This window comes from Halichoeres trimaculatus, unplaced genomic scaffold, assembly GCF_033239565.1.
Source record: "Halichoeres trimaculatus isolate MK-OKI-2021-1 unplaced genomic scaffold, fHalTri1.1 fHalTri1_scaffold_13, whole genome shotgun sequence".
NCBI lineage: Eukaryota > Metazoa > Chordata > Actinopteri > Labriformes > Labridae > Halichoeres > Halichoeres trimaculatus.
Window position 1 is genome coordinate 32,550,131 of NW_027437191.1, and position 13,919 is coordinate 32,564,049.

At 36.8% G+C, this 13,919-nt stretch overlaps 1 protein-coding gene across 2 annotated transcripts in view; it reads left to right on the forward strand.

Moving 5' to 3' along the window:
* Positions 1 to 13,919, forward strand: part of mettl24 (methyltransferase like 24) — a 64,352-nt gene that overhangs the window by 45,645 nt on the left and 4,788 nt on the right. For both annotated transcript variants that reach the window (XM_074685648.1, XM_074685649.1), the window contains exons 4-5: positions 1,079 to 1,212; positions 9,771 to 9,996. In XM_074685648.1, the coding sequence (XP_074541749.1) occupies positions 1,079 to 1,212; positions 9,771 to 9,996 (360 nt within the window). The remainder of the gene's footprint in view (positions 1 to 1,078; positions 1,213 to 9,770; positions 9,997 to 13,919) is intronic.

The following is a 13,919-nucleotide window of genomic DNA, read 5'->3' on the forward strand; positions in this document are numbered from 1 at the left end:
GCTTTTAACCTCGTAATTTTAAGTTTTTATCCCATAGTTTCAACTTTTTATCTCATAGTTTCAACTTTTTACCTCAAAATTTCAATTTTTATGCTGATGATGTCAACTTTTTACCTCATAATTTCAATTTTTAATCTGGTAATTTCAATTTTTAATCTGATCATTTCAGCTTTTTACCTTGAAATTTTAACTTTTTATCTCATAATTTCAACTTTTTACTATATAATTTCAAATTTTAATCTGATAATTGCTACATTTCACCTGATAATTTTGACTTTTTTTCATATAATTTCAATTTATTGTCTCATAATTTAAACCTTTTATCTTATGATTTAAACTTTTTATGTCATAATTTCAACATTTTTCCTAATTTCAATTTTGTATCTCATAATTGTGACTCTTAATCTCAAAGTTACAACTTTTTGGCACATAATTTCAAATTTTAACTTTATAGTTTTAATTTTTAATCTGATAATTTCAACTTTTTCTCAAAATTTAAAATTTTCGTCATTTTTTCTTAATTCAATTTTTAATCTGATAATTTCAATTGTTGTCTCATAATCTTAATTTTTAATCTTATAGTTTCAACTTTTTGGCGCATAATATTGATTTTTTTGTCTCTTGATTTTGACGTTTAAACTTATCATTTCAACTTTTTACCTCATGATTATATCTTTTATCTTAAAATTTGGACTTCTTACCTCAGAATTTTAACTTCTTACCTCACATTGTTGACTATTTATCTCATAGGTTCAACTTTTTCTCATAATTATTATTATTATGAAATTATGAGTTTTTTAATTACTATTATTTTATTTAACTGGCAGAAATGGGCTTCCATAGTTATGGTATCGGAGAATGAATTTTTGACCTATTCTGCAGCCAGCCACTAGGGGGAGCTGTGACTTTGACCCCAGCGAGGTGACGTCCATTTTTTTTTTTTTTTTTACAGTCTTTGGTTCATTTAGTTTGTCTTCATGGCAGTGATTGGTTGATGTTTTTCACGTATTTAATGAAAAGTGTATCTGACAGGACTCTGAGGTCTTGGTGATAAAATCTGCCATTTCTGCGTCTCTAGGTGTCGTGTGGATCCCTGGTCAGGGGTGAAGCTGCTCAGGAAGGAACCAAAGGAGCCTGGGCTGCATGTCTGGACCCCAAATACAGCCTGACTCACAGGATCCAGAGCAAACACTGCCGGGTTTACTCCTTTGGGTACGTACCAACAGACACCGACCAACCCAGCCTGTGATCAGTTTTACAAAAAGAACTTCCTGTCCGTACGGGAGATTTTAAGGAAGGCTGTCACGTCCAGCATCTGTCAAGCAGTGGCTTTGTTCAGCACATTAATTTTCAGACAGTCAGTGACTTTCCTACAGACGGTTTTTAGAGCATCTGCTGCTGTGACAGGCTGCGCTACATCCAGTTATAATTGCTTCTGTTGTTGCTTCGTAAGTGACATTTTGAGGAATTCAGTTTTTTTCTCACTGTTTTGTCAAAGAACAAAGGCTGGTTTCCTTAAAAAAGGAGCTTTGTTTCGCCTTCTGTTTTCATGTCTGATGACTAAAATCTCAGAGACTCTCAAAGGATCCAGGAACCGTCGCTTTGTAACTAAACGTTTTTTCTTGTTTGTGTGATAACTCAGGAAAACACTTCTTCATTTTTTGTGTAAGAAGAGATAAAAAAATAGTCCTCCCTCAACTCAAAAGTCCCATCCACTCCACTTCTGCTCCCTCACCTTGAGTGGCACGTAATCTGGAGTAAAGTCAGCCGGGCCACCGAGGTGTTTAACCTTCTTAAGATTGGAGAGTCAATCACTCCCAGTCGGCTTTGTGTCCTGGATCAGCTTGGCCTGGTTTCTGCTCCCGCTGGGCCTTTGCTTTGCCGAGGTCTGAGGGGATTTCTCCGCAGAGAAAGAGGGAGCTTATTAATCTGACTGCTGAGAGACGGCGCAGGTGTCCTGGCACCGAGTCAGGCTGAGGCACAGATACTGCAGCGGAGGAGAGAAGAGGAGGTTAGCGCTGTTTCCTGGTGTAGAGAAGGGGTCAAAGGTCAAAAAGAGAGGCTGAGGAAAAACATATCTGAGAAGTCAGCACTGCAGAAAAGCAATGTACACAACACAACAAAAAAAAAGTTAGGATATAATATTTATATAGGTTATCCAACCAATTTTTCTTTCAAAAACTTCAATTTTTTGCAAGACATTAAATAATACTTGTTTCTTTACAATTTTGCAAATTTTTGAACTTTCAAAAAATTGGAAATTTTGCAAACTGTTCATTTTTTTTAATGGGCTTCCATAGTAATGGTATCGGAGTATGAGTTTTTAACATGTACTGTAGCCAGCCACCAGGGGGAGCTGTCAGAGAGATGAATTGGTTTTTTTTTTCAGACTTTGGTTCATCTAGTTTGTGTTCATAGCAGTGATTGGTTGTTTTTGAACTTTCAAAAAATAGAAAATTTTGCAAACTATTGAATTTGTAAAAAAAATTGTGAATTTTTCAAATTTCGATATTTTCAACATTTTTAATTTTTTTTAATTTCAAAATCTTTGAATCTTGCAAATTTCTCAAATTTCAATTTATTACCAAATTTTTGCTTTTAAATTTTATTTTTTCTTAATGAAAATTGTTGAGATTTTTTGAAAATTTAAAGTAATATTTAAAATTTTTAAAAATTTTAATTTTTTAAAATTTTGCAAATTTTGCAAATTTCTTTTTTTTTGTTTGTTTTTAATCTAAAAAAATGGAACTTAACCTGTATTTTTCTTTAATTTCTATTGTTTTAAAAATTTGCTTAACTTCTTTTTAATTTAATTTTTGCAAGGTATTAAATTATACTTGTTTCTTTCAATTTTGCAAACATTTGAACTTTAAATAAATAGGAAATTTTGCAAAAGGTTCATTTTTTTTAATGGGCTTCCATAGTAATGGTAACGGAGTATAAGTTTTTAACATGAACTGCAGCCAGCCACCAGGGGGAACTGTCAGCGAGATGAATTGGGTTTTTTGTTCAGACTTTGGTTCATCTAGTTTGTCCTCATGGCAGTGATTGGTTGTTATTGAACTTTCATAAAATTGAAAATTTTGCAAACAATTGAATTTTATTTTATTTTTTTTAATTTTTCAAATTTTTTTAATTTCAAAATCGCAAAATTTTTAATTTTTTTAAATTTCAACTTGCAAATTTCTCAAATTTAAATTTATTACCAAATTTTTGCTTTAATTTGTTTTTTTTTTTCATGAAAATGTTTGAGATTTTTTGAAATTTAAAATACTATATAAAATTTTTCACATTTTTGATTTTTTTTAATTTTGCAAATTTTTCAAATTTCATTTTTTATTTTTGCTTTTGTTTTTAATTTTAAAAAAATTGGAACTTAACCTGTAATTTTTGTTAATTTCTATTGTTTTAATTATTTGCTTCATTTTTGTTTTTAATTTAATTTGTTAAAAAATAAAAAATACACTATCACATGTTTAATAAATTATAAAAACTCTTTGTTCAAAAAATGTTCTCTAGATTTTTTTCACACTTTATAGTCGTTATTGTGAAGATAACGTAGATTTTGTGGCTCCTCCGAGGCAGAAATACTGCAGCGGGGAAGAGACGAGGAGGTTAGCGCTGTTTTCTGGTGCGGAAAAGGGGTCAAGGGTCAAAGAGAGACTTGGGGAAAACATTTCTGTGTAGTCACCCGTGCAGAAGAGCTACACAAGGAAAGCAACATAAAAACGCTTCCTTTTGGCTGATTTATGCAAACATTTAAAGATGTGACCTGAGAGGAGGGAAACTGACTCGTGGATCTGATTCTTCAAATCAAAGCTGCATTATCATTTCCCTTCAGACTTCTGGAATAGCTTCACTTTACGCCGGCTAATGCAATAACAGTGAGTCTGTGTAATAAGAGACCTCCTGATAAAAACACAGACCTTAATTGGACACAGAAGGAAGAAATGGGGCTCAGTGTAACAGTTAAGCAAAACTAACTGCTCTCTGAAGTCCTCATTTTCGGGATATGCTAAGTGAAACTCTCCTCCTGGTGTCCCCTATCTGACCCAGATTCACACACACATTCACACACACACACTCACACATTCTTGGTCATACTCATGCATCTATTCCTGGTTTGCTCCGTTTCCTACACTCTGGAGATTCTGTGCAGGAGACTCACAAACCCTGAGTTTCCTGCAGCACATCACACTGACTTCAACAGAAATGTGAAATCCTGCTAATTCAGCACACATTCAGTGCATTGCATCAGTCTGAGTGCACACTTCACCATGCATTTTTTATTTTTGCACTTTTCTGGATGTTTGTTTCACTGATACGTCTCATTTGCATGCTGTTTAACGAGCCGTGGACGGCCGTGCCTGGGCAGGATGAGCAGCTGTTCTCTGATTGGTCTCTCACATACTGGTTGGTGAGGGATATGGGCTGTGCATGTGTGTGTGAGTGTGTGTGTGAGGGTATTTTCCACATGAACGACCTTCCACCTTCCACTTCCTGTACTTTTCTCAGTGTCCTTCCTCATCACTGAAATCGATCTCTGAGTTGGTCTCTTGGAGCATGCATGATCCTCTGTGCAGAGTCTCGCTGATATTAAAGATTGATTGGGAGGATGAATCATCCTTACATTATTAAAAACAAAAAGCCCACGCGCTCTTCAATCAAAGAGGGCATAAAAACTTTAGATTCACTTCAAAATCAAACAGCATGGGAATATTCGCCTCTGTTAGTCAGGGATAACAGGAACCTACAGTATGGTAATAATAATAAAATCAGTTTAATTATAAGTATTGTTGCGGCTACATATATGTTGTAGAAATCCCTGAATCTGTAACCTGCTAAAAATGGCCGCTCAAAAAATAAAGAGATCTTCGCCAGACTTCCTGAAATGCTGAGGTCATCTCATAAGGATTTCCTAACTGGTTCATAATGCATTGTGGAGGCAGGGCCAAAACACAGAGGTCTACCCAGAGCTCTGCTCAGGAGGGCTGGTCAATCAGAGGGAAGGGGGTTGGTGGAGCAGGAGGTCTTAAAGGGACAGCAGCTAAAATGAAGCGTTACAAACAGAAGTTTGTTAAAATCTGATTTGTATCAACGACCCAAAATGTTACAACCTTAAGTTTTAATAACTGACCCTAATAAGTTATTATGCAAAAAGTTACTAGATTTTAACTCAGTATCTTCTTGTTACATATTGGGTCGGTAATTATATTTCTGCTTTTTTAAAGTTAATTCCGCATCATTTTTGTTACATTTCAGGTCATTATTACATATCTGGCCCTAACAAGGCTAATTTACATATATATTTAAACATAAAAACAGAATACCTCTCTTTATGGAAGTTTTTCTGCACAATGACAGAATAGTGAAGGAAAACATGAGTTAAAGGCTACAACACAAGCTTAAGGCTAAAACATTAGCTAAAGGCTAAAACAGGGGCTAAGGGCTTAATCATGAGTTAAAGGGATAGTTCAGTTTTTTTTGAAGTGGGGTTGTATGAGCTCTATGTGACCACTAAGGACATTAGATACAGTAGAAAGCTGTCTCCTCTCCCTCAGTAAGACACAAACTTTAATCGATGGTGACGAGGAAATAGACGCTAACAGGGACAGACCGTACCAAATTCAAAGGCTATTTTCTCTGCCTACAAGAACTAGAAACAAAAAGTGATACCACAGTTTAAGAGTACGATACATAAAATATTTTTTAAGTGCATTAAGTCTTCGGAAATATAAACATTTATCTGGACCTAACTAACTCATGTGTCCTTACGCACAGCGCTAGTGCGCTCCGTCCCCCCTTCTCCTTCCAGCTGTAGGGAATGTAAACAAGCTATGCTTCGAGCGCTGGTTTTAGCCTCGTGTAAGTTTGATCAAGTATCGTAATTCTTTTGTTTGTACTCTAAGGATTGTGAGGCAGCGTAGGAAATTCAAAATGAGTGACTATGACAGCAACGATGAAGTTCCATTCACTTTGGAACCAAAAGGATACCTGTATGAACCGGAGTACACAGAGCTGCTATGAGTTAAAGGCTAAAACACGAGCTGCCTCCGTCACACTGACCCTTATACTCAAGGGTCTTCAACCTGTGGCTCAAGAGCCTCATGTTGACCTTTGACTCCTTTGCAGTGGCTCTTTGTAGCTTTAAAAATATTACTGAAATACTGATTTTTTTTTCTCACAAAGGGTAATGATTTCAGATATTTTTTTTGTGAAATTTTGCAAAAAAAATGTAAAAGGTATGTGAATTTTGGAAGATTTGTGAAAACTTTGCAAATTTTTCTTATTAAAAAGTTGCATTTTTTTTGATACAAAACATTTTTAAACTTGCAAACTTTTAGAATTCAATTTTTTTTTTATTGCTTTAAATTTTGATTTCTTGAAATTTTGCTATGTATCAAATTTTACTTGTTTTTGAAACCTGCTAATTTTTGAAATTTGGAAAATTGGCAAAAAATTTTTAGAAAACATGCAAAATTTTTAAATTAAAAATTATTTGAAATTTTTTGCTTTTTAATTTCCGTATCTTTTTGAAATTTTTGCAAATGTATTCAAAATAGAATCCAAGACATCACATTTACAATATCATAAATTAAAGTAACTTTTTGTTTGAAAATTATTTACTAGATTTTAATTATGTATAGAATTATGTATGGACAGAATAGTGAGGGCCTTTCATTGTTCATTAAACCATTCAAGAACTACAGGAACTATCACACAGTGCTGACAAAATTAGATCAGATTAGATTAGAAAATACTTTCTTTATCCCAAAGGGGAAGTTCAGGAGGAGTCACAGCAGCTATCAAGAAAAACAAAAGTAAGAAAGTGTATGGAAAGTTCAAAAAGGTCCATAAGAAAATAGATGGTGACAGCTTGTCCATCATTGTCCAGTCAGCCAGCCTCCACCTCCACAGGGTCCAGGACTGAGCTTCTTCAGCAGTCTGTTCAGTCTCTGTCTCCTGGATCCTGTCTGCTCACAGCAGGTGAAGCTCTTCCAATGTGGCGTTGGTGTCTGGAGTTAGCTCTGTTAGCCATGTCTGTGAATAGCATGATGCTACTCTGTCTTCTGGTATTCCCTCTGTTGCTGGGTTAGCACAGCTAGCTCGTCCATCTTATTGGAGATAGATCTTACGTTCCCAATAACGATGGATGGAAGGACAGGTCCATGTCGTCACTTCTTAGCTAAGTCGTCCTCACCTCCTTCTCCTCACCTTGTGGGGAAACATCTGGCCTAGCACCAGTTAGCATTGACATGCTACAGGCTATTAACAGCTGTATTCACATGTGAGCACTGCAGCCATGGTTACATGTAGGATCTCCAGACAAAGACAGGAGCAAAAATAGTAAAAATATCACTGAAGACAAACCAACTTGGTGTCCACGATCAGCAAATGAAACATACAAAGTAATAATGACCCGTTCCAAATACAGAGTTGCTGTAACAGGCAGCCACAACCAACAGGGCGGCGCCCAGCAAATTATGAAGAACCTTCAAACTGTGCAGAAAATTTTAAAGAGAGAGACTTCTGTGTGTCCTCAGTCACTTGGATGCCTCCTGGGACGCCACTGTGAGTCGTCTCTAGCTAACCCACCGCTCAACCAGCTTGAACTTTTAAACTCCAAGAAAAACTTTCCTGGCAGACTTCAGGCCGTGTTGAGGTGGTTTAAATTTAGAGCACCCACGTATATAGGCTAAAGCACAGCAAGGGAATTAAAAATACCTGCTCTCCTCTGCTTGGTGATCATGCATATTAATGAGCTGCAATGTGTGATGAGGGAGGAGGGATAGGAGGTGCATGGCAGGAAGAGACAGAGGCAGCGAGGATGGAGGTGGGAAGACGGACAGATGTGGATTTTTTAAGAAGATGAGCAGGTGTGAAATGAAGAAAATAGAAATTAGCAGGTATTTGAAAGCCCACTCAGAGTTTGTCAGCCTCCACATCCAGACAGGCTGTTGATGTAACAGATAAGAGCCAGAACAGGCAGTTTTACAGCCTCACAAGGTGTTTGACCCTCTGCACACACGCATAAACATCCTCACATCTGGCTCCCACGACAAAGTCAACAGAGTTTTATCGCTATGGCACTCCATCTCCTCAAGAGAGGGGATTTTCCCGCTTTCAGAGACAGTGGAGCATCCACCAGAGGCTCTGATGTACTGCTCCCTGTCACTGCGCTGATTTCTGGCAAAGAGGAAACTCTCAATAAAATATTAAAAATACAAAGTGCCCTGAAATGAGATGTCTTGTTACATCTCCACCCCTCTTCTCACTCACCCACTCACCCTCCATCTACTCATTCCTCATCTCCGTGTTAGGGAGATGCACTCAGGGACCCTGGTGCCTCATCTGTAAAAATGTGTGTACTGTGAAATGCACTCCCCTGCCGCAATTACAGAATACAGCCGCAGCACAAACGAGACGCGTGGGAATGCAGAGACAGCAAGTGAGGAGGGAAGAAAAGGAGGGAAACGCAGATTTAGGGAAAGGAAGGGAAAGATAAATGTAAGTGATACAGAAAGAAAGGGGAATACAGTAAATATTATCTGTATCTGCTTAGATTTACATAACAAATTTAATACGGGAAGTACACCCTAGGAGACGACAGGGGAGCAGAGGAGAGGAAGATGGTACGAAACAAAAAGGATACCAAGAACTCCTTTTTCTTTTCTCCGCTTTGTTTTGTGACATTGAATGAGCAGTTTAAGGTCTTTGCACAGTTTCGGTTTGAGGGTCTTAGGAGGAATAAAACATGTAGCCCCTCCTTGTGCGTAGTGGCTCCTTTTCCTTTGTGCCAAGAAAGCTGAAGACCAAAATACAAGCTAAGGGCTAAAACACTAGCTAAAGGCTAAAACACAAGCTTAAAGGCTAAAACACAGGCTAAAGGCTAAAACACAAGTTTAAAGACTTAAACATTAGCTTAAAGTGAATACACAAGCTTAAAGACTATGACAACGGCTAAAGGCAAAAACACTGGCTAAAGGCTAAAACATAAGCTAAAGATTTCAACATTAGCCTAAAGCTAAAACATCAGCTTTAGGCTTATGTTTGAATTTCCACTTGGTTATGAAATTTTTCAAATTTCTGATCAATTTTTTTTTTTTTGGAAATTTACAAAAAAAAATAAAAATGTATGCTGAATTTGGAAGATTTTTGAAAATTTTACACATTTTTCTTATTTAAAAGTTTATTGCATTTTTTGTAAGACCAAAAATTTTAACACTTGCAAACTTTTGAAATTCAAATTTTTCTATTTTATTGCTTTGAAATGTTGATCTCTCTTTTTTTTGCAATATATTAAACTTCACTTGTTTTTGGAACCTGCTAATTTTTGAAATTTCAAAAATTGGCTAATTTTTCAAAAAAAAATTTTTTGCAAAATTTTTGCAAAAAAAAAATTTTCAATTTTTTTTTTTTTTTTCTATTTCAAACATTTTAAAAAATCTGCATTTTTTAAAATCTTATTTTGTTACTTTTTTGCTTTTTAATATTTCTATCTTTTAGAATTTTTGTAAAATGTATTATAAATAAAATCCAAGACATTACATTTACAATTTCATAAATTGAAAAAACTTTTGGTTTGAATAATACTTCACTAGATATTAATTATGTAAAGGATTTTATACACTGTATTATCTATATTGTGAAGATAAAGTAGGTTTTGCGGCTACTGATTGACTTTAATCCAGGTAAACTGAGGCTAAATTATTTCTATGAAAGTAAATCTTACAGACCCCTGATCATACTCTTTGTTTCGTGGGTTCCAGGTTGGGCGTGGATGATCGGTCTCTGGAGCGTTCCCTGGCAGTAGCAGGTTGTGAGGTCCACTGCTTTGACCCCAGTCTGAAACAGTCTCACCTGCAGCAGGATGAAATGTGGCTCCATCGGCTCTCCGTAGACTGGAGGGACCCAAACCCGGCCATCGTCGCCCAGCGCCAGTACGCTGTCACCAAGAAACTGGCCACCATCCTGAACGACTTTGGACACAGACAGGTAAGAGGAATAGCATTAAAGTATGATTTTTTTTTAAGGATTTTGATTTGAAAAAACAGCTTTAAGCACATAAATAAATAAAAAAAGATTTCTTATCAGTGCCAGCAGGGGGCTTCAGCTATAGGCAGCACGCAGGCAAACAGACCCCATCCTGTGTGTCCAAATTGAACACAATTCATCATGAGTCATTTTTCTGTCTGTCTCAGGCTCCTGCTGGATAATCTCCCATTTGTTTTTGCTGTTTTTTCTAACTCGTTTAAATATTATCATGCTGAGTGTTACCTCTTCAAAGCCCCCCGAGGTATTGTGTTCCACCTCGTCAGATATGGATCTGCATACCAGATCAATCATATACAGGCACACACCATGCTCGCTAATCGCATGCATACTAATACAGCACACAGTCATGGATCCTGTAAAGATGCCAGTTTGGGAACAGGCTGAATTATTATTCAAGGTCAAAGAAGGATTTTCTCTGAGACGCTGAAAGAAAATGTGGTTTTGTTTCTGAAAGGCTCAGCTCTTTTCTCGTGACAACAACTAACAGATTTATCAATAAATAAAAACATTTTTTCAATTTAATTCTTGGTGTCCTTCAGACTCTTCTGGTGAAAAAAAGGACAGTATAAAGAAAATGACGTGTCACTGATTGTAGCTGAGGCAGACTTTTTATTCCCAGATCAACGGAGATGAAACTCATAGTCCGTGTTTTTGTCCCCAGAGCCTTTACCATGAACTCTTAATAACTCACAACCTTCTATCAAGAAATACCAAGTCCAAACTTTTACTCAAAAAACTCAAATTTTTAGCTTACAAGGGCTGTGAGGATTTTTTAAGTGATCTTGAAAAAGTCTTCCTTCTAGATATCTGCCTGATCCTAATCCACACTTTAAAATGAGATTATCAGCACAAATACAGGTTATTTTGCAATCCTACTTCTTAGCTTCCTGATCGGGTCGAGCAGGAACAGATTAATTTACAGCACTTCTAAGTCTCCATGACAACACCACGCCGGCTGATGACGTTTAGCAGAAAGAAGAGAGGTCTGTGTTTTTCTCTGCTGAAAACGATTTCTGTGATTAATTTTGTAGTGGTGGTGGACACTTGAGCCTAACTGTCAGACAGAAAAAGGACAGAAGAGCAGAAGAAAGAATAACAGGAGAGAGAAAGAGTACGGGCTAAAGGCTAAAACACGAGCTGGAGGCTAAAACGTAAGGTGAAGGCTAAAACGTGAGCTGAAGGCTAAAACAGGGGTTAAACGCTAAAGCACAAGCTAAAGAATTGAACACCAGCTTAAGGCTAAAACATGAGCTAAAGAATTAAACACAAGCTGAAGGTTAAAACACGAGCTGAAGGCTAAAACATGAGCTAAAAGGTAAAACACAAGCTAAAGGGTGATACATGAACTAAAGGCTAAAACTCTGGTAAAAGGAAAAACATTAGATAAGGAGTAATAAACAAGCTAAAGGCTAAAACACAAGCTAAAGGCTTAAACACTGGCCAAAGACTAAAACATTAGCTTTAAGCTAAAACATGAGCTAAAAAAGTAAACACAAGCTGAAAAATTAATACAGGGGCTAAAGGCTTACTCACAAGCTAAATGGTAAAATACAAGCTTCAAGGCTAAAATATGAGCCAAAGGCTATAAAATGGGCTAAATGCTAAAACATAAGTTGAAGGAGAAAAGAGGTTAAAAGCTAAATCACAAGCTAAAGGGTAAAATACAAGCTTGAAGGCTAAAATTTGAGCTAAAGGCTAAATCACTAATCAAAAGGCTAATCATGAGCTAAAGGCTAAAAAACAGGCTAAAGGCTAAATCACAAGCTAAAGGGTAAAATACAAGCTTAAAGGCTAAAACATGAGCTAAAGGCAAAAAAACAGGCTAAAGGCTAAATCACAAGCTAAAAGGTAAAATACAAGTTTCAAGGCTGAAACATGACCTAAAGGCTAAAAAACAGGCTAAAGGCTAAATCACAAGCTAAAGGGTAAAAATACAAGCTTAAAGGCTAAAACATGAGCTAATGGCTAAAAAAACAGGCTAAAGGCTAAATCACAAGATAAAGGGTAAAATACAAGCTTAAAGGTTAAAGTATGAGCTAAAGGCTAAAATAACAGGCTAGGCACTAAATCACAAGCTAAAGGGTAAAATACAAGCTTAAAGGCTAAAATATGAGCTAAGGGCTAAAAAGCAGGCTAAGGGCTAAAAAGCAGGCTAAAGGCTTAATCACAAGATAAAGGGTAAACTACAAGCTTAAAGGCTAAAATATGAGCTAAAGGCTAAAAAAACAGGCTAGGCACTAAATCACAAGCTAAAAGGTAAAATACAAGCTTAAAGGCTAAAGTATGAGCTAAAGGCTAAAATAACCAGCTAGGCACTTAATCACAAGCTAAAGGGTAAAATACAAGCTTAAAGGCTATAATATGAGCTAAAGGCTAAAAAACAGGCTAAAGGCTAACAACGATCTAAAGGCTAGAACACAGGCATAAGGCTTAAATGTTAAAACATGAGCTAAAGGGTTTTAACTAAGCCAACAAGCTAAAGTCTTAAACAGTTTTAAAAACAACTGCTCTAACTAACTAACTGTACTGATAAATACCTCACCTTGTGGCGATGTATCTGGTAAAAAGTTGACTTGAACAAAGAAAATGTTTTCCAAAACAAACACACGCCTGGTTAAAAGTCACGTCTTCCTCCTCAAAGCATCTTTATTTTTTTAAATCAACACTTTCATGCTCCCCAGATGATGAACTCTCTTTATTTTCACCAAAGACAGAAACTTCCTGAAGCTCATTTCTGTTCCCATGAAGATTTCTCTGTTTCTTGTCAAACAAACCTTGAAGAAGTTCACTGTTTTTGCTGTTAGGCGATGCTACTTGAGAAGTATAATGTTTTTACTCACATTAGTCTACACTTTTATTTCCCTGTCCAAATATATGAACTGTAACTCGTATAAATCCCTCTATAGAGCCCAGAGGAAAGCAGACTCACTGATACGAAAGGCCTGGAAAGATGTTTATATCTCCCCAGAGTGTGACATGAAATGAACAAATAAACTTTGGCATTAGATGTGTGTGTGAGTGTGTGAGTGTGTGTGTGTGTGGGAGGCTTTACATACCATATTGCTCCACTGATGACAGAATCCACCCTTTTTAAATGCAGAGCCATGCACATATTCTTGTAATGAGGTTTTAATGTGAGTACATAGTGTGCTGCTGGAGGACGAGTCAGAGGCAGAACGGTTTCTTTTCACCGCTCTCGCTCATCCTCGGTGACAGAAAGAGCAGCAGCCAAGGAACAGAGTCACTCGGAAAGGTTGAAATATGCATTTGCGCAGCGTTCCTTATCTGCTTTGGTTAAAAGTAAACAGATGATTCATCCACTGAGGTCTGATGACCAGCTGAGACAGAAGACGACGTTAGCACAGGCTCAAATGTCAGCAACAGGAAGCCACGTTTGGTTTGGTGAGAGAGGGAACCAGAAGGTGTTAGATCTTTTCCGCACCAGAGTATATAAATCAGGAACTCTGTGCTGTGGATGTATTTGATCAGAGAAGTTGAGCTAAAGCTAAGTGAGCGCAAAGCTAATGTCAGAATGGTCTATCATCTGGGAACTATGAAAGCATTTTTTCAAACTTAACTAACTGCTGCCCTCTCAGGAGTGAAGTTTTCAAAATGTCTCCTCATAGACGCCACAAATTTGACCAAATCTCTCCAAAAATTAGACATTTTGTAGTAAATTTTGCCAGGAATCCATCCCTGAATTTTTTAAGGTGTACAACTTGAACTTTTTTGTCTAGACTTCCAAATGCTGCAGCTTGTGCGGAGCTAGATCCTCCTCCCCCATTCATTCTAATAAGCGGAGCTGAAACCACTTCTTTGGGGTTTACCAACTTTGAAGGCTCGTCATTTGAAAACCGTTTGAG